The sequence below is a fragment of the Ruditapes philippinarum genome, unplaced genomic scaffold (assembly GCF_026571515.1).
Source record: "Ruditapes philippinarum isolate M1 unplaced genomic scaffold, ASM2657151v2 ctg4255_1_1_1_1, whole genome shotgun sequence".
In the NCBI taxonomy this organism is placed as follows: Eukaryota; Metazoa; Mollusca; class Bivalvia; order Venerida; family Veneridae; genus Ruditapes; species Ruditapes philippinarum.
Genome location: NW_026856616.1, coordinates 33,328 through 58,750, shown reverse-complemented (window position 1 = coordinate 58,750; position 25,423 = coordinate 33,328). Strand labels below are relative to the sequence as shown.

Genomic DNA, 25,423 nt, shown 5'->3' with positions numbered 1-25,423 from the left:
TGTTTGCATTTTTCCTTGACATGTACGGATATATGCGGTTTCGGCAAAATAACAACTAGTTAATAAAGATAATCGGTGAAAGCATATGCAGCAGCAAACAACAAGATGTATGTAAGCGAAAGGATATTCATATACATGTACGTAACTATGAAAAACATAATGTACGCGAGTGTAGTGTATATACATACATCTGTATGTTGTAAATGAGTTGTTACCACACTTAAGTGAAATTTTATATTTATATAATTATGCTTATAAAACCATTGTCAAACATCGAAGAATATGTAAAATATGTACTGCAAATATTTGTGCATATAATATGTAATCATTGCAATATATGCATTCATTTCTTATTGCAAACTTTGACTAAGACTTTATAGAAAATAAACTTCTAATTACCTCCCCTTATTTATATGAAATGTTAAATTCGGTAATGTCTTTATAAATACTGCTTTTGGAACTTACAATTTTGATAAATCTTAATTTGAGCATCGTATATATGATATAAAACCATAAAATTTTGTGTTACGGGATCTGTAAGCGAAAAACATGTATTATATATAGTGAAAAGAATATGAAAATAATAAGTGTCACTATATACATGTAGTAGCAAATGCCCTGATTTCAAAGCGCAAGGAAGACAAATTTCCTTGCATAAAACTAGATATAATAGATGTATACTTCATATGTAGAACTAAATACGGATTTAAGAAATGTTTTTCAATCTTCAAGTCAATCGATGTCCAAAAAATAACGTTTTTACCATCTAAAAGTGCCTGTTTTTTTAAATCTATTCAACCATAGTAAGAATATCCATGTCTTCTATCACGCAATTTCCGCACGGAAATGAAATTCCGAACAAAAATGGTAAAACCAACTCTTAATTTGACTGACTAGTGGCTATAACTGCTACGGTAAAAAAGCAATTAAGACACGTGAAAACAAAGCACATTGATTTTGGACGACACTAGTACTATTGAACTAATTGCATTGCTATAACCTATTTCAAAGTCAAATATGATAAACAAGATCAACAATGAAAGATTGCGTTCAATGAACGCAACCCACACGACCCACAAGGAGCCTAGTAGGACCCAAACAAAAACAGGACACAAGGCAGAGCACGGACAGGCTAATCACTATAATGATACATAAGAAGAAATAATAGTAACCGACAAAGAAATCAAAGGAAACAAATAAATAAATAGATTGATTAATACGTCCACAATTCAGGGAAGGGGGAGGGCAAAATTAAAGAAATAAGACATTAACTCAAAGCTTAGACTTGCTATCGTGTTTTCAAAGCCTTATTGATGAAAGTGTGTGCCATATGTACTTGTGTCTACACAATGTATACTGCAAGCCTGGTGGCAATATGAAAATGTCGCCGACTGCTTAAGCTTTTCTACAAGTGTGGTATTGTGTCGCATCGGGAACTGCTTTTCTCGCTGATTGAACATCTTTAAGCCGAGTTCAGTGACACATTTGACCCTTGAAGAACACATTTAAGGAAAACTCTTTTGAAAAGCGTTGAAAATTGAATAGATGTTTAGTATGTTATAGTATGTTTTATAAAAGCAAGGGTCAGATAATGAATTATTTCACAGGGTGATTTAGCCTTTTTGACAGCAAATCTAATACAAAATCAACGTTTCGGGCAAATAAGTATTGAAAAAAGTCATTATTTGGAAAATTATATCCTTTAGAGCATACATTACCCCACCTCTGACGCTCTTCTGATTGGAGAGGTCATCAGACCTCTCGACAGTGTTGAGATTTACCTGCAAATGAGGTAGGCTATTTTGCTCCATGCATATCATAATATCATAAAATGTCACATGGTATAGGCACCGTGTTAGTGTGACCCGGTTTCTCTAGGCCGATAGACTTTATTTATTAAACACAATATTAAGGCCATAGTATCATGCAAAAGATAATTGTTTCGTCAATATATAGATTTGTTTCAAGGAAATTTTGCCGAAATATCTGTATCTAAATTACCCTGAAGTTCCAGGTTTGAAAAAGTGAGCAAAAAAAAGTTTTTTTAGGAAAATTCTAAGTTCAAGGGGAGATAAAAATTGAAAATATTGGTGCTAGAGTGATGAACCTTGTCACATTAGATGTGGTTGATGATAAGGAACATATAATTGAAGTATGAAGTTGATCCCTTTAGAAATAAAGAAGGAACAGTAAAAAATAGTAATTTTTAAGGAAAATTCTAACTTCAAGGGGAGATAAATCTAAAAATATTGGTGCTAGAGTTATGAACCTTGTCACATAAGATGTGGTTGATGAAAAGGAACATATATTTGAAGATTGAAGTTGATACCTTAAGAAAATGAAGCTATAGTGAAAAATATTTTACTGCACCAAAACTTTAATCTGAAATCGGGATGCGGACGCCGGGGCCGGGGCGAGTAGTACAGCTCTCCATATTCTTAGTATAGTCGAGCTAAAAATAGAGAATAGAAATGGAATTTTTAAGGAAAAGATAACAACAGACGTATTCACCAAACAATATAATTTCTAAAAGTTAAAATAATAAACACACATATTATATAATAAATTATCTTACAAAAAGGAATGAAAAGTTAACAGAGAAAACTGATTGATTGCATCATTAATACTAAGAAATATACTAAATTGCTTTTACGGTAAATGCTTATAAATAGTCATTTTCTAGAATCACAGAATACATATGATACATATTTATGAATATATTTACAAACATATCTATTATTATTAAATATAATTATGCTGTAATTATTATATCCCGAGTTTTACTAAATATATGCATTTTATGTGTAAGCTTTTCTAATTGTGTGAGTAAGTTACCAGGAATCATACCATATCTAATGTAAAAAAAACTCACACAAACATAAAATAGACAGTACTAAATTAGTAAAATAAAGGTCATTCACAATCCAATAAGTAATATACAAAAAAGTGTCAGTTCGCTTTATATACAAACAGTTAAATATATAATATATATCACGTTTTATATCAAAAATAATCATAATTATTGTTCTCTTTTTCTCTTTCTTTGAATTAGCCAAGAAAATCAAACTTTGCATTTGTCTTCTTACCAGTACTCTTCTCCTCTGCTTCTACTTTAAGCTCTGTTCCGCTGAACGTCATTTGCACACTCACCGACCTATCCGTTCCTGAACCGCCTAGCTCAAAAGTAAGATTACCTAGATGTGTGCAACATGGATCCGTGACAAACTTCGGTTCTGCCTCATCAGAAGCATAAACTTGAAATACCATTGCCTTTGCGCTTTTTGAAGTTGGTACATACGATTGTGTAACCTGACTCTCCCCGTATTCAACACGCTGCCCAATTTGGACATGCCTATCAAATATGTCAGAACAGAGAATATCACCGTCATCGTCAACAAATTTCTTCGACTCTGGATGGATACGTTCATTAAATCGATGAGAAGATCTGACTCCGTATGTGTATCGACAGCGTCGTTCCTGTATGACAGATGGATCATGGCCGAAAATAACAGCCCCTTTGAGAACTGCAAGGCCCGGATCTGCTGGTATTATGATTGTCTTGTCTGGCATCGTTCTCTTTATGACATCTTGTAGCATAGGTGACTCTGAAAACCCACCAACCATTAGAATTGTAGGAACATCTTTGACTTGATCTTCCGTAAAAAGGGTCTTTAAATGCTCGGCAACACTATTGCATGCGTCTGCATATAAACCCTTTGCCACGTGTGCTTCAATTCGTAACCTTTCTCCAAACATGTAGATACTATTTTCATACATGGGATTGTTTTTTATGTGATCTTTGATTTCCTTTCCCTTCTTTTGTTTGAATTCTTCAGCCAGTGCAAGGGGAACTTTGAATGTTATTTTCCCTGTCATCTCATTCTTAAAGTTTCTCTTCTTGCCTTCAAACTCTCGAAATAGATCAATATAATCCATCATCTGAGTTGCCTGGAAGTTGTCCATAACATCGTTGCCTACTATATCAGCCAGGAGATTTCTGAAAGCTTTGTCGATAAATGTCCCACCCCAATTTCCTCCATTCGCTTTGTAAAGTTCCTTTAGGGACCCACTCGGCTGGACCTCGTGAACTGTAATATCAACAGTACCACCTGGAAAAGAATGCCCATGTTCTGATAACTTAATAAAACGTTAATGTTTTAAAACGTAACAACATATCTTAAAAAAACTGCAAATGTGACGGAAATATTTAAAGCTCTCACAACTCGTAAAATTGATGAATAGAAATATATGTATTAAACATTTTGGGACATTTTTAGCGAAATTGTTAGGACAGTTTCTAATATAATATCTCATGATATCTGTTGAAACTGCCCAGATGTGGATATTCTAAAACTTCGTTATTGAACAAGTACATTGCATATATATTATTCACATAAATTTCTCATCTTCAGATGTAGGTCGGTTCATAAAACTTACCACCAGCATCAAATACCACATATTTCGAACCAGGCGCAAAAGTTTCAAAATTGCAAGAACCAGCACCAATCGTTTTCATCGGCAAATGTCGACAACACAAGCTTGCTGCTTCCGGTTCTAGAGCAATCAATAAGTGTTCATCCAAAATGCCGGCCTGTAGATGATAACCATGCAAAAAGGAGAGAAATTTGCACTAAGTAATTAACTTTTACCAAAATTTCATAATCATGTCACTATCATTTCTATCAGAAGACTTCACCAACTCTTTTTAATATTTCATTTTAAAGCTTAACCATTTGTTATCTCTACAAAAGTAACATTTCAGTTATTTCCTGCTCATAAAGAAATTCTCTATTAAGATTGTTAGAAGGTTAATTTTCAATTAAACATTACTTTCTGTGATTATTAAGATCGTTTAAGTCTATAACGTATAGAAGTTTAGATTTTATAATTTTACGACATTATAGCAAATCTAACTATTTATTCATTTGCGTATATAGCGGTAAATTTAATCACAAAGCAGAAACTGTTTACGGTGTATGTATGATGTGTATTTGAAAAGCTATCATACTTTGCTACCCTTTTAGATATATAAGGAAAATCTCGGATATCAATTTCACCTTAACTGCAGCTTCTCTCATAAACTGTTTCGAGGTATCATTCCAAATAGCAGGAACAGTAAGCACCCAGCGGATTTCACTGTCCAACAACGTGTCTGGTAGTTGTTGTAATAATTTCTGCGTGAGATGATCCTTCAGATACTTTATAGAATTTGAGAATACATCCATTGCCGGCATTTTTCTTCCCATTTCATCTTCCAACATAAACTTTCTTTTCAGATGCTACAAGAAAGTCATTTTAAGTATATGTTTTGTTTTGGCATGCAGTCTCAAAACAGATTACACATTGCTCACGAGTACCTTAGCTACATTGCTCTAGATTTAGATTTAAACATATTTATTGCTCTAGTTTTAAATCTATACATACTACAAATTTAGCTTTAATTTTAATATTAACGTTTAAAAGAACATTGTAACCTTAACAATACAATTAAAGCCTACTTTTTTTGTTAAGTTTTTTTTTCATGAAATCTAATTAATATTACTGTAGTTGATAACAGCTCAAAAGTTTCACAACTTCTTACAGATATCCCAGTTTGCAAAACACAACTATGAATGTAATAATTAGTAATAATTATATATACATGTAGCTCTACCTATTAAATAAATTATTATTATATACACATGTACTTTATGTATTTTCATTTTCCCTATTTTTCACTGTAAAAAGTTATTTTTCACTGCATTGAAACATATTTTACGTATTTTCACTGGTGACTTGCCGAACTATTTTCTTTTAAATTCTGCTAGTACACAAAAATTAAAGGAAAGTCTTTCAAATTGTCGAAAAAGAGAGATATGTATATAATAAACAGAAAATTCATGTTTTTTTTATATATATAAATACATGATTTATTTTCATCTTTTAGCATGAAAATTGTCATACCACTCGATGAAAATTAATCATGTATTTATAGGAAAAAAACTTGAATATCCTCTATTAGCAGCTAGAATAACCTTGGTTCACTATACTATATTTTATTCAAACTTATAAATTGTTTTGTACTTCTTCCAATTAGGTCACGTAAATAAAAAAGCGCTAAATGTAGGTATATCAGATAACACCAGAAGCAAGCAAAAATCCGTCGAAATTGCGTGTACAAATAAATCATCATTCAATAAGACTTATACTGACAAAGAGAACATCGTGAATTTACACTGAAGTTATTATATCAACTATAAAGCATGTATTGATTAATATATACTTTTCATTAAGTACATATTAAGAACGAGAGAGTATGGTATTTACTCAACCAAGTTTTGTTTCTGTCCTTTTCATTTTTGCAGGAGATTACCTACCAATTTATCAAAGAGTTTCATCTTGAATCTTCGAAAGAAGAAGTAATCGCCATGTCTGTTGTCAAGTGCTAGGCCAGAATATTCTTCTTCAGCATCGAAACCAAACGAATGGAATTTCTTGTTCTGGTCAAAGAGTACACATGTGGGTGTCTTCAATGACATTAGATTCCCGGATACCCATGTGTTTGCTGTTACCTTAATGAAGAATACATATTTTTATATCAGTCTATAAATACATTGTGATGATATAAGAGCTAATGGTCAATCTGGCTTTTTTGGATAAATAAATAGAACTATATGTATTTTGAAATGAATAGTAAATACATCGTAGATATTTCCAATGACAGAAGTTTTCCGGCAGTCAATGTGCTGGACCATACCTAAATAAAGAACAACGTCAGATTTTGTCTTCACAATCTGTTAGCATTGTTTCCCTTTTTCGAAGATCTAATTTACAATTTCATCTAGTCTAAACACTATTTCTTGTACAATGTTTGCATAAATAACAGAGGTTACAGTTATCATGTGCGACATTTTAGAAAATGTATATAGAGAATTTATAGAATTTAGACGTCTGACACGTATAGGTGTTCAGATTTTATAATTATTCGAAAGTTGTCACGTTACAACTAATTTAACTATTTATTTATTTATGTTTATAATTATTACTTACCTACAAACTCGTCTGAGGTTCATATTCGGTTGTTACAAACATTAATTCTTTCATGCTAAATGTGTATAATGAATTAGTCAAGTTTGAATTTGGATGTTAGTAATTATTTTCAACATTGCTTCCTTTCAAATCATATCACTATATATCATGTATTATGAAAACCACCGAAATATCAATATAACAATCATATCAACTTTCATATTATGGTTGAAGCGTTAGTGTTGCAAAATGCTATTAATATAACACATCAAAATCAAAAATTTGTTAAAGTGCTAGAAACTCGGTGCTTTAAAGTTACAATTACCTTGAGCGGTTCCTTATTGTGATCGTGTCTTGTGGAAAAGGCCCAACCGGAATATGCCGTACCAAAATCTATAGCCGCAGAAACTAAGTAGTCCTGACTTTGAGAACTCGTCGGCCTTAAAGGCTAAATGATAATCAAATGCCTATAAACTTTAAACAATTGAAACACATCGAAAAAAAGAAAGAAAGAAATATTAAGAAAGAAAGAAAGAAAGAAAGAAAGAAAGAAAGAAAGAAAGAAAGAAAGAAAGATTAAGAAAGAAAGATAAAGAAAGAAAAAAAGAAAGAATAAGAAAGAAAGAAAAGAAAGAAAAAAAGAAAGAATAAGAAAGAAAGAAAGAAAGAAAGAAAGAATGAAAGAAAGAAAGAAATTAATAAATATGAATGAATGAATGAATGAATGAATGAATGAATGAATGAATGAATGAATGAATGAATGAATGAATGAATGAATGAATGAACAACGAACGAATGAAACAAATTTATTCAATAAATAAATAAATAAATTGATAGATTAAATGTTTTAGATAAAACGAAATATAAAAATATACCTCTTGCAGCAACGACATTGTCAGTGATTTTCAGTGAAGAATAATTACCTTCCGTATTTATTTCGATTCCAAGTATTCAGTCTATTTTGTCCAATTTGTAATACATGTGTATGTACAAACGGCTAACAACTTCCGCCTTAAATTCAACAAATTTGCTTCTCAAAAAAAGGAGCATGTGAGAGGTCTTTTGGCAGCTGCTGAATATTTGTTTATTTCAAAGATATTTGGAGATAGCCGCAGCAACTATGTAATCCTGATGTTATGCACTCGCCGGCCTTAAAGGCTAAATGATAATTTCATGCAACTGAAACGCATCGATGTGTGGGCATTGTTGTATCTAATCAAGTCTTATTACCTTTTAACTACCGCACTAACCTCAGCACTTAAAGTGTTAGAATAAATGATTATAAAAGACTTAAATGAATAAAATAACTAAATGAAGAAAGAAAGACAGAAATAAAGAAAGAAAGAAAGAAAGAAAGAAAGAAAGAAAGAAAGAAAGAAAAGAAAGAAAGAAAGAAAGAAAGAAAAAAAAAAGAAAAAAGAAAGAAGAAAGAAAGAAAGAAAGAAAGAAAGAAAGAAAGAAAGAAAGAAAGAAAGAGAAAGAAAAAAAGAAAGAGAAAGAAAAAAAAACATTAAATAAATATGAATGAATGAATGAATGAATGAATGAATGAATGAATGAATGAATGAATGAATGAATGAATGAATGAATGAATGAATGAATGAAACAAATTTATTCAAGAAATAAATAAATAAATAAATTGATAGATTAAATGTTTTAGAAAAAACGAAATATAAAAATATACCTCCTGCAGCAACAGACATTGTCAGTGATTTTCAGCGCGGATGAAGAATAATTACCTTCCGTATTTATTTCGATTCCAAGTATTCAGTCTATTTTGTCCAATTTGTTATAAATGTGTATGTACAAACGGCTAACAACTTCCGCCTTAAATTCAACAAGTTTGCTTCTCAAAAAAAGAAGCATGCGAGAGGTCTTTTGGCAGCTGTTGAATATTAGTTTATTTCAAAGATATTTGGATATAGCCGCAGCAACTATGTAATCCTGATTTTGAGCACTCGTCGGCCTAAAAGGCTGAACTTGTAAACTTTAGAACAGTTGAAACACATCGATGTGTGGGCATTGTTGTATCTAATCAAGTCTTATTAACTTTTAATTACCGCATTAACCTCAGCACTTAAAGTATTAGAATAAATGATCACAAAATACTTAAATGAATAAAATAACTAAAGGAAGAAAGAAAGAAAGAAAGAAAGAAAGAAAGAAAGAAAGAAAGAAAGAAAAAAGAAAGAAAGAAAGAAAAGAAAAGAAAAAAAAGAAAAAGAAAGAAAGACATTAAATAAATATGAATGAATGAATGAACGAACGAACGAACGAACGAACGAACGAACGAACGAACGAACGAATGAATGAAACAAATTTATTCAATAAATGAATAAATAAATAAATAAATAAATAAATAAATAAATGAATAAATAAATTGATAGATTAAATGTTTTAGATAAAACGACATATAAAAATATACCTCTTGCAGCAACGACATTGTCAGTGATTTTCAGTGAAGAATAATTACCTTCCGTATTTATTTCGATTCCAAGTATTCAGTCTATTTTGTCCAATTTGTTATACATGTGTATGTACAAACGGCTAACAACTTCCGCCTTAAATTCAACAAGTTTGCTTCTCAAAAAAAAAGAAGCATGCGAGAGGTCTTTTGGCAGCTGTTGAATATTTGTTTATTTCAAAGATATTTAGAGATATTTTTGCATAAAGAGATTTTCCAAAACGGGCATTAAGTATGTCAATCAAACAATTTTAAGTTCCTGATTTTAATTGAAAATGTAAATATCATTTGATTGGAATAAACAATATGTACAGCTGCATGCCTTCAACCACAATATTTCAAGAAAATTGTGTGTTATTTGCGCCATTTACGCAAAAAAAAATCTCTGTTCCGTAATTTAGCCATACCGGTTCAAAAGTCAAGGGAGCAGCAAATTTTCGTTACACTCGTTCATATAAAAAGTGCATGGTGATATTGTAGCAATAATTAATGTTCACGGTTACTATTTTTTTGAACATTAGATAGTAAAACGCTATTCAGAAAACAATAATCAATAAAAAGAACAAATGTTGCTGCATTGGGAAGCTCAGCGCAAAAATGCGCTCATTATAGATACCTTACCAAATCATCCTACGCACAGGTCATGTTCTATTCAGAATAAGTACTATTTTAGATTATTCTGGATGTTTTGTAAATCGTTTTTTGCATAATTATACTTATCGTATGCACTGTCCATGAGAGAGGAGCCAGATATCAAATTAAAAAAAAATGCTTTCACTAATCCCTAATTCCAATACAAACAAGGCTTACAAGACTTTGTAAATGTAAGGTGATATGACAGTAGTGCAACATTGTTCTATTTGTGTCACTACTGTTGACAGTAATATTATATGATTAAAATAGCAAAGCATGTACATTTTATTTTTCACCTATAATGCTACTCTTTTCTTACGAATAGCAACAACTAATCATGGTAAGAAATTTAACAATCCATATGTAAATAAGCCAAAAAAAAAACAACTTCCATTTACATTCAAAATGTCTTTAACATGTTTCGCGGCAAATGGTATATCATGATATAACAAGAAAAACATTGATGCAAAGCATCAAAGAGCGCCCAAGCAAGAAATGCGTCAAAAGACGATGAACAAGAAGACATCATTCTGATGACCAGTTATTCTTATAAGTTTGTCAATGGATTTAACCAGAATTGCATATTATAGATAAATGGGCGGACGAAAGACATTGTTCTACTGTGGTAGGCTTGCTAGAGATTATAATACTAAATGTATTTTCTTTGGAATATACAAAACAGTAGTCAAAATGAACAAAGTCAGTTTTTATTATTATAATTGTAACAAATATACAGACACTATATAAAATAGTAACAAAAGGGAATACTATAGTGATATTACATGCATTTTTTTCATGTCAAATTAAAAGAAAATGGTTTCTATTAATACCTGGAACTTAAGATACAGTAGTTATATTTCAAGTCCCAGATAAATACTGAAAGTAGAACACACACTGGAATGAATTTTTATATGAATTTCAAAAAGACCAAATTCAGGATTTTTTGTTATACAGGTTATATGGTGAAACATTATTTATCACTATTATGGAAGACTGTTACCTGAATTTAGACAGGTATGGGAAAATTCACTTGCATCATGTTCGTGGAATCAAAGATGTATATAAAAGCTACTTTAGATTGGTGATAAATAAAGGGCTATTGTTAACTGATTTATTTGGAGATCAATCTCCTTTTTTGTTGAATTGCTTCAAAATCCTCGTCTGACCCACCAGTGTGTTTACATTCCTATCAATAAACCCATAACACCTCATGTTAAAACTGCAGACGAAAGTTTCTGTTGTTTGAATATTATAAAAATTATAATATTTATAAATCTATAAAGGCTGCAATCTATTGTGAATATGTTTGCATCTTATTTCCTGCAAAATTCTCCAGTTCGTTATTTATTACCATAGCGAGACACGAATGACTGTGTCGTTCAGACTTAAACTACAACTTCTAATTCTATAGATTTCCGGACTTGCTATGTCATTTATTTATAGTTTTCGAATTCATGTACATACATAACCAACTGAATACTACAAAATATTAAGTAATTTCCTCTAGAAAATACAAAAGTAAGAAAAAAAAAACCGAATTTTAGATTATTTATTGTTTTGCCGCTAAACACCGTTCTCATTCATAAATATCACCGAAGGGGAAACCAATATATGCCTTTACATAATAGAAATCAGAAGGAATTCTTGAATCCGAATTTATTTTTTTATTTTTAGCTGTAAATCGAAGGGATTAATTGATAAAAATCGGGTCCATGGAAAAGTTAACACAAATAGCTCCGCGACTGTGGGCGCGGAGCAATTAATACAGTTTAAAGGATTAAAAACGGAATGAACCATATTGCTCGTAGTGTTAAGTAACGTAAATGATTTTTTTCGATTTTACTGCGATGCTTATTTTTCGATTAAGTCGTATTTTGAAGCAGAGCATGCGCATAACAATTTTTGTAGACTGATTCTTATGATTTAAAGCTTAATAAGCGATGCATTAGTTTCAATTATAAAACCGCGTGTTTAAGTTAACGTTCAAATATTCACACGTTTTCACTTTACGAAAAAAAGTATTTGTATACGTTCCTCACTAGAAAAAGCGGGCTCTACATTTCATCCAAAAAAAGTTATTTTCATAAGCTAAAATTACCGTATTACACTTACACTAAATGGTACATAAACAAAATTTAAATATTACAAGTTTGCAAATGAACAGCTTACAGTTGATAAGGTTACACGTAATAATTGCGAAGAAGAAGAAGAAGAGGAAGAAGGAGGAGCTTTATTCTTTCACAAATAGCACATTACATAATTTACAAAGTCATTATAGATTATAGTCATATTTTTGGTAAATAAACAAATATACTCGTACAGTATATGTATAGTAAACAAAGTGTAAAGCGTTCCAAAATGTAAAATAGTAAAATGCAAATATTGAATACATGCACACTTCTCTTGCAAGCTTTGAAAGCATTATACTTCCCTTGTATTTCAAAACTGATCGGAAAAAGATACCTAATACAAAGACATGTCTGCGACTAGAAAAACGAATAGCCATGTTAAATGCTTATCGCAAGAAGAACTTAGTGCTGAATGTGACAATATTTGTCATAAAAGAAGCGAAATGACTTCCCTACAAAATACTTAATCATTGTAACTGTACTATTTTTTTTCCAAGAGGCGAAATGTGTTTAAGATGGTATAGGTAATTGGCCAGTGAGTAACCTTTTTGTATTTCATAGGAGGACATAAAAAATAAAAGCGTTTTATAAATAGAAAAAAATGCATTTCTGGGGCATAATATGCCTTGAAGTGGACATTGATTTTGATATATTTACAACAAGTTTTTGAAAACGACAATAGGCTACAAACATCCATACAATACGTTTCATATTAATATAATAATATATAAACATTTTGCAAATTTAGGATTTAACATTTCACCAAAAACATTGGAAATTCCACTTTCACCGAAATTGTTATAATAGTGAGTATTATTATGTCACAGGGTGAGAAAAATGTGCATCCTGACCGGAACTCGAAGCCGGAACTTTCGGACTACCGTTCCGCGGCTCTTCCGACTGAGCTATCTGGCCGCGACTTACTCCCCTGCTATATTGAAATTCGTCCCCGAATTTTTAAGGGTTACAGAGCAATGCTAATTGAACTCTGAACTATATCCAGTCACGTTTCCTCATTGACAGGATGAGAAAAATGTGCAGCCTGACCGAGACTCGAACCCGGGACCCTCAGAATACCGTACCGCGGCTTTACCGACCGCTTACACATCTTCTCCCCGGCCTAAATAGTGAACAGTTCTGAACCGTGACAATACTTCAACCAATAAATTTATGAATATGGTGTTATAGCTAGTATTTAAATGTTTTAATGAAAGCTTATACTTCTGTTTCTGATTTTAGGCTGGGATGTACTAACCAGTTTTAGGGTACTTTTCTTTGTATTGTTGTTATTGTGATGTGTTGGAAAAAGTCCGAGTAGGTGCATTCTGAGAAAAACACGCGTCCCGTTTTCAGGCCTAAACCAGGAAATAAATCTATAAACTTTTTTACAATTATCTGAAGGACTATAGCCATTCTTTGGTGAGCTACATGAAACGAAAAACAGTGCTTGGGGCCTAAATAGGGCATTTGGGGGGGGGGACAAAAAGCCGTCAAAACACGTCTATATCAGGGAAAAGGTTAACACAATGTTAATACATTATCTGGAAACAATGATTCTTTATTTCATTAGCAATGCACTTATTTTAATCCAAACATTTCAATGTTCATTCAAATGTAAGATAACTGGAAGAAACGACTCCGTACTTGTCGGGAATATTTCTACATTTTTCTCATAATTTGTTCAATTATTTTACATTTATTGTACTATACAAAGCATAATACTATTAGAAATTTTATTACTTTAAAATAAAACCAAAAAAGTATGAACTGTGAACTTTAAACATCTAGTGTAACATCCGTCCCCTCAAAAATGTATACCCGTCCCCCTAATACAATGCATTTCTGGATTATCTGACAAGAAATATACGTAAAAAAGTCCTATAATTTTTACTGTTTTATAAGAAATGTGTTTGCAAATTTGATTTAAGTATGATTTGGTGTACCTATCCTTGTTTTTTTTAACTTGGTTTCTATAACATTTAATTTTGCGGGGAAAATACTGACAATTTGAAAGCAAATATTTTTATATCTTAGATGAATTTTCTGAAAAGTTTTGTGACACTTAGCAGAATACATAATATATTAATGAAATAAAGAGAAATAATACAATTTTTATTATAAATTTTAAGATATTCAGACTTTAGTATATCTTTGTAATATCCGTCCCCTACCCACACAGTCCACATAAGATGTAATATTTTGATAAAAGAAAAACTTATCCTTTCTTTCTAAAAATATTGTTACAGACATCCTAAGGTTCTTAAAAAAGCAAATATCCCCTTGTATGTTTAACTTTATTTTGTGACTTAGATGCTAACACAATTGGACCATTTACTGTGCAGCAGGCAAGATACGTTTCTAATCGATAGCTATCGATGATTTTCCCGATAGCATTTATTGTCACACCCGTTAAAATAACAATAGGGCCACTTAGGATCGATGGATTATCTAACCAGGGGGATGTGATAAAATCTTATGTCATGTTTATCGGCTTCACATCTGACATCCGCAACAATTACCGTGGCCAGTGATGCTTCCATTCAATTAACCGGATGAAGGCCTTAACACTTGTACTGTTGGTATAAACTTTATTGGGACAGAGACAATGAACAGATTGGACCTTTAAAGAACTTTACTTGATAATATATATATGTGACAAAATGGATAATAAAATAACAATATCTTTTAGATTCCTGCGGATAAAATGTGTAAGATTTTGAATTAACGATTTCAATACAAGTTTGGATGTTGTATATTTTGGTGTGTATAACTACTTTATTTTGCAAATAGGCCTGCCCTATCTGTGACTTTTGTAACTAATATAATATGAAATTTTAAAATGTATTTTGAAAATTAACAAGTTTTCATTTATAAAACATGAATTCTGTTCAAAGGCGATTATTTCAAATATCGAGTAGATTTCTTTTTGTATTATTTTTTTTATCTAATATAGATTTACTTTGTGGTATGCGCCAGCCTTAAAAGAACTCTTATACGCAGTTAGCTCCCTTGATCCGCCATTGTTGCGGAAGATGAAGATGCTAACAACAATAAATTGATTATAGATTTTATTTGTCAAGCATACGATGGTAAAAAAAAACGTTATTTTTTTATTACGGTGAAAAATCAGTTTTCTTTGTAGTATTATTTAACTCGATAATGTGATAATATGAGTCACAACACATCCATTTTGATGATTCACGTGAGTACTGTCACTGTCACAGTGGAGAAGTTGAACTTCCCGTAAAATATGGGCGGGGTTAGGCCTAATATCGGATTTGATTAAAGTCTTGGAAGTGAATTTTGTTATTATACCTTTTAAGAAACGATTTCAAAAGGATAATAGGGAAAATACATACACAATATACGTTTGATGTTTTGGTAACTACATTGTTTGAAAGTAACCTTTTTATAGATTTCGGACGTACAAAATTTCGGATATTTCACGAATAACGGGGAAATTAGACACAGTGTCAATACCAGGAATATATCAAATATGATAATTATGTATTTCTAGTATATTTCTGTATAAAAATTAGACATTTGAATCTGGACTGTACATATCGGTATTGTTCACCCATTAACATTATAATGTAGTGGTACTAAAAACTTTCTTTCAGATGACAGTAATCCATATTTTTATTGTATATCCCAGTTGGGTTACTGGTATTATCAGGACATGTTTAAATCGGATGAAATTGGAATTTCGGAATCTGAAAATGTGTTACAAACCTAACTATGCTAACTTAAATATTTTCTGATAAGAATTCTATTAGAAAATTTCATTTTAAAATATAGATAAATGGACTTCATCATCATCTTCATGTTGTAGTAGTATTTTGTTTAGCATACAAGTTCAGATTTATGCCAGGAGAATGAATGTAAAATAAAATATTCATATATACAAAATAATACATGTACTTGTTTAACAGACTTTTTATAGCACCAATTGAAATGTTTACTTTTCAATGTTTTCATCTTTCTATGTGTAATAGATTTTTATCCTACTACTGTCTATATCATCAGCTGGATAATGCCTTGCCGGATAAACTGATCTATCTCTAGTCATTACGTCACATGATGACGTCACATGTTTAGCAGCAAAACAAAACTGCATATAGATGCTATTTTATAGGGGAAATGAAGAATGAAACTATTTAATTGTTCTAAAAACATGATAAAAAGCAGGATAAATCAAATACATGGTTGATGTCGGGATGTAGAAAGTTTATTCGGTTCACTGTGAAAGTGAATCCTGGCTCGCTAAAGCTCGCCAAAGTACTTTCTGGCTCACCATATAAACCTTCTCCATCCTGACATCATCAACCATGTATTTTCTATAACTAGGATATATATAGCTTATACATATATATCTATTCTATTTCAGATGTACAATCAGTGAGACGGCATAAATTAAAACTGAAGATTTCAAATAAAAATTGTGAAACCAGAAGAGATTAGAAGAGAAAACAGTTAAATATGGAATCATTTCCACATGTGCTCCATATCTTGACCATTGCATTGTTACTTATCATTATACTTATCTTTGTTGTTCTGGCTGGTGGTGTTGGACCTGATCGTTTGGCAGGCTTTGATCCATTCCTAGAATATGGAACAGCTGTAACTGTTATACTGTACACTTTACGATTCCTGACTTTCATTCCCATACCACAAGCAATATTCAACTTCCTTGGACTATTTTGTTATAATACTCACCCGCCAAAACCGAAGTTGAAGACGTCAACACTGTTTGGACCATTTATTTGCTTCAGGGTGGTAACTAGAGGTACATTCCCTGACCTTGTGAAAAAAAATGTCCAGAGAAATGTTGAAATTTGTTCAAGAATTGGTTTAGATAATTATATTATAGAGGTAGTGACAGATAATGCAGTCAACTTACCAAAATCGCCTCGTTTGAGAGAGATCATTGTTCCAAACCAGTATGTCACAACAAATCAAACACGATACAAGGCAAGAGCATTAAACTACTGTCTAGAAGCGGGAGTAAATATGCTCACTGACAATGATTGGATTGTACATTTAGACGAGGAAACTTTGCTCACTGAATCATCTGTTATAGGTATTGTCAACTTTATCAATGAGGGAAAGTATAATCTTGGACAAGGTGTCATTACTTATGCAAACGAAGACATTGTCAGTTGGCTGACAACTATTGCAGATTTAGTGCGTGTAGGAATGGACTTTGGAATGATTAGATTTTGTCTGAAATATCTACACAAACCTGTGTTTAGCTGGAAAGGAAGTTTTATAGTGGCTAATGCTGGTATTGAAAGGCAGATCACCTATGATTTTGGTATTGAAGGCAGTATAGCTGAAGATTGCTTCTTTGCTTTGACAGCCTGGAAGGAAGGACATCAGTTTGGTTTTGTTGAAGGAGACATGTGGGAAAAGAGTACATTTTCTGCGTTAGATTATATATACCAGCGGAAAAGATGGGTTCAAGGTATATATAATGTGTTTTTTAGCTCACAAATTCCATTCAAGTACAAGTATGGTATATCTTTAATGTTACTAGCCTGGTTTTTTATGCCGTTGACAGTTACAAACATTGTACTGGTACCTTTATTTCCTTTACCAATGTGGCGCAGTGTAAACATCCTGTGTGGATTTATGGGTGCTGTGATGTTGTTCCTTTATATATTTGGGGCTATAATGTCATTCTCTCCTAGGAGAACAGGATGGGCAAAATATATTTTCCTGTGCTTTATACCTATTGCTGTATTACCAATTGCCATGTGTATGGAAACAATAGGTGTGATGTGGGCTCTAAAAACAAGGAAACTGAACTCTTTCCATATTGTGAACAAGCAGACGACAGTGTCTCCACAGACAACCGTACCTAGTGAAAAATCAACAGCCAACACTGTACAACATGTGTAATAGTAATACAGTATCCATTATCATCCATCATGTGTGATCAATATTGAATCTCAAAATAACTTGCCAGGCCTAGAGAGATAAATTTTAAATCAGACCCAGGAAAGTAATATTATTATTTTAATTGTCATAAAATTTAGAATGTTCATCAATTCAAAGCATCTGTTTCCATAGATTTACACTATATTATTAAAGCAACTGAAAAAAAAAAACATTACATACCGGGTACTATGTTTCTTGCCCTTTTTTAGGCACATAATGAAAGTACACACCTATGGTCAGCAGGTGTACATCTGAATGATTTGAAAGAAAAAAATATAGATATATTGGGTGTTATCTTACCTGCCAATGATTTTTATAGTGTAAATGTATGGAATCAATATGGTTGTTGTAAACACAAGTTTTTAATACCCCTAACCCCACTTATTGTTTTGTACCAATAGTAAAAGTATTTTTCTTGTCATGTTGATTGTTGTGAAAGAATAAATATTTGTTAGTTATGTTAAAGAATACTCTACCTGTAAAAATCATTGAATGTGAAGTATAAGCTAGATATTTTATGGGTTTTTTTTTTGTTAAGCCACACTGCATTCAGTATTACTTGTGTAATTTGCATAATTGTTTAGAATCTCAGTATTTTATAATATAAAAATCTGTAATTCCTTGAGTGTTCATAGGAAATTTTGTTTATTGTTGAATTTTTAAAACTTAATAAAACCTAGATATTAATATTGCTAATATTTCATTTTATTTTGGCTTTGTGTATGATAGAATTTTTTTTTAAAGATATTTGCTTGATCTATATGGTGCTGTTTTAACATTTCTTTAGTTTTATGCTATTTTTTATTCTGCTGTTTTTAATTGATATTGTGTCATTTTTGTTTGAAAAACTTTTTAGTGCTTTTGTTTTTAACAGTGATTCTGCTGGATTCTTTTTTTAAATCATTTTATTAGTTACAAAATAATGATAATTTCCATGAATTTCGATGAAATTGAGAAGGTTTTTAATATTTTCATCAGCTGATTTACGTGAACTGTCTTGTTACAAAGTTTTCTATCACAAGTATGTTGTCACACAGGAGAAAATTGTCCATTTAAATAATAAATCTATAACTTTGCAAAGCTATACGTTGGATGATACATGTATCATAAAGTAATAGTAAAATATTCAATTTGTGTGTTTTCAAAGCATGTAGAAATATTGTTTTAAAAAGTTTATATTTTATTGATAGAAAGTTTGTAGAGGATTGTAGATTCATTGTTGCCATTTGCTTAATTGTAATAGTAAATTTTAGCCATATTGATAGTGTTCAGAATGTGTTATGTATGTTGTTGTTAGTTTGAATGTTTTAATCATGCATTACATGTCTGAATTTTAGGCCTCATAGCCAAATGTTGTCTCTTTTTATATACTGATTGTTAAGACTTAGTGACGGCATAACTGAGTGGTTAACATGTTGGACGAGTAATTTATTGATCCCTTAGTCGCATGGGTTCAAACTCTTGTCATTGTTTCCTCGAGCAAAAAACTTTACAGTCATTGCACAGTACTGGTTGACACTAGGAAGGATAAGCTTATAGCTTTGTACAAAATCAAATTAAAATAATTCTGTGTAAAACACTATTGATCAATGCAGATGTTTTATGTTAACATATTTACTGTATCAATATCTAAGCTGCTGCACAAAGCCTATCTTTCATTGATTTAATACTCAGGAATTGCAAGGAAAAGTGTGTATGATAAATAGATACATTATTATATTATTTAATTTTACCCTATTGGCAGCGACATATTCTACATATGCCACAGGTGCAGAACAAGATCAGATCATGGTCTGTAATGCTTGCTATTCAGTCAGTACATATTTTGAAATTTTCTCTAAAAATTATGAATGGGCATGTCCAGATTGAAAGATGGACAAGTCCAATTTAGGTATGTGGCACGGAAAGGTACACAATTATCAGAGATATTGATCCAATATTTTTGTAGAATGTTGTTAATGATATTAATTTGTTGTATTGAAACATTTAACAATCCAGCTAGCTGGTTCTACTCAGGGGCCTATTCCTGCCTGAAATAATGCACAGAAGGACACCAGAGGTCTTCCTGATCAGTAAAGCTGGAACATAGCTATATGATGATTCCTCTGAAAGACAAGTATTTAATGCATTAAGCTAATGACTAATGCTTTGTCAAATCAAGACAAAATTAATACTCATTTTAGTGCTTGTCAAGGATATTTTATGTAAGAATCAAATTTGAAGCAGTTACTCAAAAGGAGAGCTATATTTACATGTTGATATATAAAAAAAAATCATTTATGCAATTCCTTTAGTCTACAGATTGCTGTACTGAAGGACCTTTTTGTATTTTTTTTTAACATGAATTTAGTGAGATTTATGATTAAAATAGAAGAGATTTATAAGAGATTATTGAAATGTTTAATATAGAGATACAGTGTACATTAAATTAGTTTAGAATTTCTGCTTGTATTTGTACTTAATAGCCAAACTTTAAAGTCTGTGTCAATCACATTTAGGTGAACTTATCGTCTTGGACAAACAAGGAAGAATGTGATTTTTATTTGGAAGCATAGTTGCAACCTCAATAAGTATATATAACGGCATTTTCCCTTTTGTTGTGAGAAAGGACTATGATACCACTTGGCAGCCTCTCCCCATTTATTCAAGAGATTAATAATATGAGCCGCTTCACGACAAAACCAACGTAATGTGTTTGCCACCAGCATGGATCCAGACCAGCCTGCGCATACGCGCAGTCTGATCAGGATCCATGCTGTTCGCTTACAAACCCTTTTACAAGTAGAGAAACTGATAGCAAACAGTATGGATCCTGATCAGACTGTGCGGATGTGCAGGCTGGTCTGGATCCATGCTGGTTGCAAACGCAGTACATTGGTTTTGTCGTGACGCGGCTCATATATCTGTAAAACTGTGGGCCATGTTGATGTATACGATATTATGGCCTATCCCAGTTTATAAAACAGTTCAAACTCATCATTTTTATGTTGTGCTTTGTTTATGAATTCTCAGAGTTTCAAGTTCCTAATTTAAATTCATTTAGTCAGAATCTCAAGATTATTTTTATGTTGTTTTTTTTCCTGTACTTGTTTTGTTTGTGTTCAAGTGTTGGTTGCAATGTAATCTGTAAAAAATTGAGATTTTAAGAATTTTATGGAAATAATTATGTATGCAAAATAAGGTTAAAGTTGTTACCGTATTCTTAAGCTAAAATATGTATGTGACTATTATTTAAAAGTAAAGAATGTTTTTATTTCTTAATGTTGTGTCATGTAAACAATTATATTTAATATATTTTTAGGTTAATTTAAACATTCATTTTTGATATGAGCTGTTTCTTTTCAGTTTTAAAGTTTTTCAGCTTTTATTTTCTGTTGGGAAAAACAAATATGTATTATTTCAAACAAGTGTTCAAGTAATTTCATCTTTGAAAAGGGCATCATGCCCCTGTTAAGACATCCTCAAAACTGCATCCCAAGGGCTATTAAAAATGCGTCACTGACGTTTGTTTCTAAAAATAGAAGGTTAGGCAACAAATTGTATGCTTTACTAATTTAAATATAGAGAGTAGACCTGTAGATTAGAGGTAATGAGGTGTTCCATTTTTATGTATTTTATTGTTGGCAAATTTCATTTTCCACCTTAATTCTTTTGGTTTGAAATTTATCTAAAAATAACCTTTAGAAAAGGCGAAGGCTGCTTTAATACTTGAAGTAAGATTTATTAAATTTTTGCTTTATTGCAAGAAATTATAACTTAAAGTACAACATGCAGTATATATATGCATATGTTCCAATATGATAACTTTATGAATTTTAAATGAATATTTGAAATTTAGTTTGCATTTGTAAGAATCTGTAGTCAAACCTGTACCTGACAACCATACTAACAAAGCAAGGTTGTTCTTGATAAATTAGAATTCATAAATTAAAATATTGTTTTTATGAATATGTTGCCAATAACCAGAGGTTGCAAAATGTTGTTATTAATGGTGAATCAAAATTCATTTGGAAAAGTACTTTAGTAACTTATTTTATTTAAAATCTGCAGGTTATTTAGGAAATGTTTTTTAGGATAGATGATTTAAGTCCAGGGATGACATCGATCACTAACCTTTACATTGTTGGATCAACTTTTAAAAACCACTTTAAAAACAACAGCAAAAATTTAAATCAAAAATAAAAGCAAGCTCTTGTCTGAATATTTTTAGAAGCTAACTCAATGATATGCATATACATGTGCATGTATAATGCATACATTTTAAGAGAGTCACCTGTATTTATTGTAGCATTTTGATGATGTTTTGTGTACTTGATATGTATTAAAAAGTAAGAAATGTAATGACTCCTTATTTCTTTGTACTTCTGTCAGTTCTCTTTCATATTTGAATTATTTTCCACTAGAGTAAGACTTATGTCTGTGTGTTTTTGTTTGTTTAATGGATTACTAGTAGGGTGAGCACATAGTCGCCACTTTGTCTGTCCGTCTGTCGGTCAGCTTTTCTTGTCCGGTACATAACTTTGAAACAACAAGAGGTATCAACATGAAACTTTGTAGGTTTGGGTAGATGTGCAGAAAACAAGGGCCCAAAACTCTCCCTGTTATTTTGGATTATTCCCCTTTCTTTTTTCGCTTTGAATTTGCCCGGGGACATATTCTAAATCTATAAGAATTTCAACAAAAAACTTTTGGTGGAGATGTGCAGTGCACAAGAACCATAACTCTGCCTCTTCTTATTTTGGAGTTATTTCCCTTTGTTCATATTAACACTTTGAACTTACGCTGGGACATAACTCTGAAACTATAAGAGTTATCAACATGAAACTTTGTAGGTAGATAGATCTCATTGGGTAAAAGTGCATTGCAAAAGAACCATAACTGCCTTGCCTTATTTTGGAGTAATTGCCCTTTGTTCATTTTTACACTTTGAACTTTGTTCAGGATATAACTCTGAAACTATAAAAGATATCAACATGAAACTTTGTAGGTAGATAGATCTCTTTTGGTAGAAAAGCAGTGCAAAGAACTTTAACTCTGCCTTGTCTAATTTTGGAATTATTGAACTTTGTCCAGGACATAACAACTACAAGAGGTTTACTTTTCTGTGTCCAAAACCTATTCAGGGAGCATCACCCAGTACAACCAGCTCTTGTTTTATGGATTTTATAGTACTGTTTGTTTTATGGATTATGTAGTAAAGTTCAAAAATCTTCTCAAACACTGCAAGTCTGATTTCAATCTAACTTAGCAGTCTTGTTAAAAAGACTTCAAAAAGTTTTCAAAAAATTTAATTCTGTACAGAAATCTTGTTTCCATAAAACAAAACTAAAATAAGGCCTAGAGTAGCGGGTTTTATCTTGTTGACCTCTACCAAAACTGTCACATTCTAGTCCTTACACTGTGTTCACTAAGATCAAAAGATCTGGAACAAGATCAGGATCAAAATTCAAAACTCTCCATTGATTTTACCTCCACTTTTTTTAAGGAAAAAAAAACAGGTATTGTTACACTCGTGGCGACATTCCCACTGCTGTCTGTAACCTTTAACCTTGATCACAACTTTTTAAATTCTTGGTGTATATCTTCATACTTTGCCAACAGCAACCCTTGGAACAAGACCTTCAAGTAGACAAGACTAAACTTGACTTTCATTCATAAATGACCTTGGCCTTCAAGTTTTGCTTGATTTTTATGCTCCCCAAAGGATGAGCATATAGTTGCTGCTTTGTTTGTCCGTCTGTCCATCCACATAATTCTTCTCTGGGACATAACTTTGAAACAACAAGAGGTATCAATGTGAAACTTTGTAGGTAGATAGATCTCATCGAGTAGATGTGCAGTGCACAAGAACAGTGACTCTGCCTTGCCTTATTTTGGAATTATTGCCCTTTGTTTATTGTTTCACTTTGACTGGGACATAACTCTAAAACTATAAGACAAATCAACATGAAACTTTGTACGTAGATAGATCTCATTGTGTAGAAGTGCAGTGCTAAAGAGCCATAACTCTGTCTTGCCTAATTTTGGAGTTATTGCCCTTTGTTCATTTTTACACTGCACTTCCGGGACATAACTCTAAAACTATGAGAGATATCAACATGAAACTTTGTAGGTAGATTGGTCTCATTGGGTAGAAGTGTAGTGCAAAAGAATCATAACTAACTCTGTCTTGTCTATTTTTGGAGTTATTGCCATTTGTTTATTTTTACACTTTGAACTTTGTCCGGGACATAACTCTAAAATTTTAACACATATCAACATGAAACTTTGCAGGTAGATACTTTGTCAGGGACATATAACTCTGACACTTCAAGAGGTATACTTTTCTGTGTCCAAAACCTACTTGGAGAGCATCACCTGGTTCAACCGGCTCTTGTTGATACTAGTGTCTATAACTTTGTTATTTTTGAAGGGAATGTCTTCAGACTTGAAAATAACAGTGATTTTAGGAAAGATCTCCAAGTTATCCAGACAGACCTTCACTCATTGACTTTGATGGTCAAATAATTGAAATTTTCATTTTTTTCTTAACTGGCTATAACTTTGTTATTTAAATGGATTGACTTCATATTAAGACATAACATTCTTTAGAATAAGACCTCATGTATATTGAACTAAAATTGCCTTTGCTCATTTATCACATTGACCTTGAAGGTTAAATTGTTGAATTTTCACTGATTTTTGCTATAATTGAATATAACTTGGTAGGAAATCAATGGATTATCTTCATATTTGGACAAAACAACCTTTTGGACTTTGGACAAGACCTTGTAAAAGTTTGAACTGACCTTGACATTGAGCTTCAATGACCTTGACCATGAAAGTCAAATTATTGAGTTTTGTTTAATTGTCATACCTTCGTTATTTATTTACTTATTTGATTTATTCTTGAACAAAACAAGACATGTGGCCAAACAAACATATTGAATAATAAAGATGTGACCTTGACCTTAAATTAATGAAATTCTCTTATTTTTTCCTATAGCATTGACATTTTGAACATGTACAAAGTTTAAGATGTAAAATTGAACTTTGATATCAGCTGACCTTGATATTGACGAATTTACCAACTTTTGAACTTTGATATCAGCTGACCTAGATATTTTAACAAATTGACCTACTTTATTGTCCTTCAATGTACAGCTATGAAATTTGGACCATATGCACAGTTTTAGGTGATATAAGCTGACCTAGATATTTTGATTAAGTGGCCTACTTTCTTGTCCTTTGATGTACAGCTATGAAACTT

At 31.7% G+C, this 25,423-nt stretch overlaps 2 protein-coding genes across 4 annotated transcripts; one reads left to right on the top strand and one right to left on the bottom strand.

Moving 5' to 3' along the window:
- Positions 1-2,506: 2,506 nt before the first annotated feature.
- On the bottom strand, positions 2,507-8,699 carry LOC132747141 (heat shock 70 kDa protein 12A-like). 2 transcript variants are annotated; one of them, XM_060736463.1, is made up of 6 exons: positions 8,693-8,699; positions 7,334-7,456; positions 6,357-6,551; positions 5,058-5,279; positions 4,438-4,591; positions 2,507-4,109 (listed from the first exon to the last, which is right to left on the bottom strand). In XM_060736463.1, exons 3-6 carry the CDS (start codon positions 6,516-6,518, stop codon positions 3,049-3,051), a joined length of 1,599 nt encoding a protein of 532 aa, XP_060592446.1. In that variant the 5' UTR covers positions 6,519-6,551; positions 7,334-7,456; positions 8,693-8,699; the 3' UTR covers positions 2,507-3,048. The 2 variants fall into 2 exon arrangements, with proteins under 2 accessions (XP_060592446.1, XP_060592445.1); XM_060736462.1 differs by lacking the exon at positions 8,693-8,699 and adding an exon at positions 7,884-8,036.
- Positions 8,700-15,219: 6,520 nt separating this feature from the next.
- On the top strand, positions 15,220-22,302 carry LOC132747140 (beta-1,4-mannosyltransferase egh-like). Of its 2 annotated transcripts, none has more exons than XM_060736460.1 (2): positions 15,220-15,323; positions 16,622-22,302. In XM_060736460.1, exon 2 carries the CDS (start codon positions 16,714-16,716, stop codon positions 18,133-18,135), a length of 1,422 nt encoding a protein of 473 aa, XP_060592443.1. In that variant the 5' UTR covers positions 15,220-15,323; positions 16,622-16,713; the 3' UTR covers positions 18,136-22,302. The 2 variants fall into 2 exon arrangements, with proteins under 2 accessions (XP_060592443.1, XP_060592444.1); XM_060736461.1 differs by lacking the exon at positions 15,220-15,323 and adding an exon at positions 15,432-15,615.
- Positions 22,303-25,423: the final 3,121 nt, after the last annotated feature.

Bases quoted from the DNA above. Each gene is read 5' to 3' on its own strand.
- LOC132747140 (XM_060736460.1), top strand. From the start codon at position 16,714: ATGGAATCATTTCCACATGTGCTCCATATCTTGACCATTGCATTGTTA.
- LOC132747141 (XM_060736462.1), bottom strand. The intron at 6,552-7,333 runs GTAATTGTAACT...TTCTTCATTAAG, and splicing joins ACAATAAGGAACCGCTCAAG to GTAACAGCAAACACATGGGT. The intron at 5,280-6,356 runs GTAGGTAATCTC...ACTTTCTTGTAG, and splicing joins TGAAACTCTTTGATAAATTG to CATCTGAAAAGAAAGTTTAT.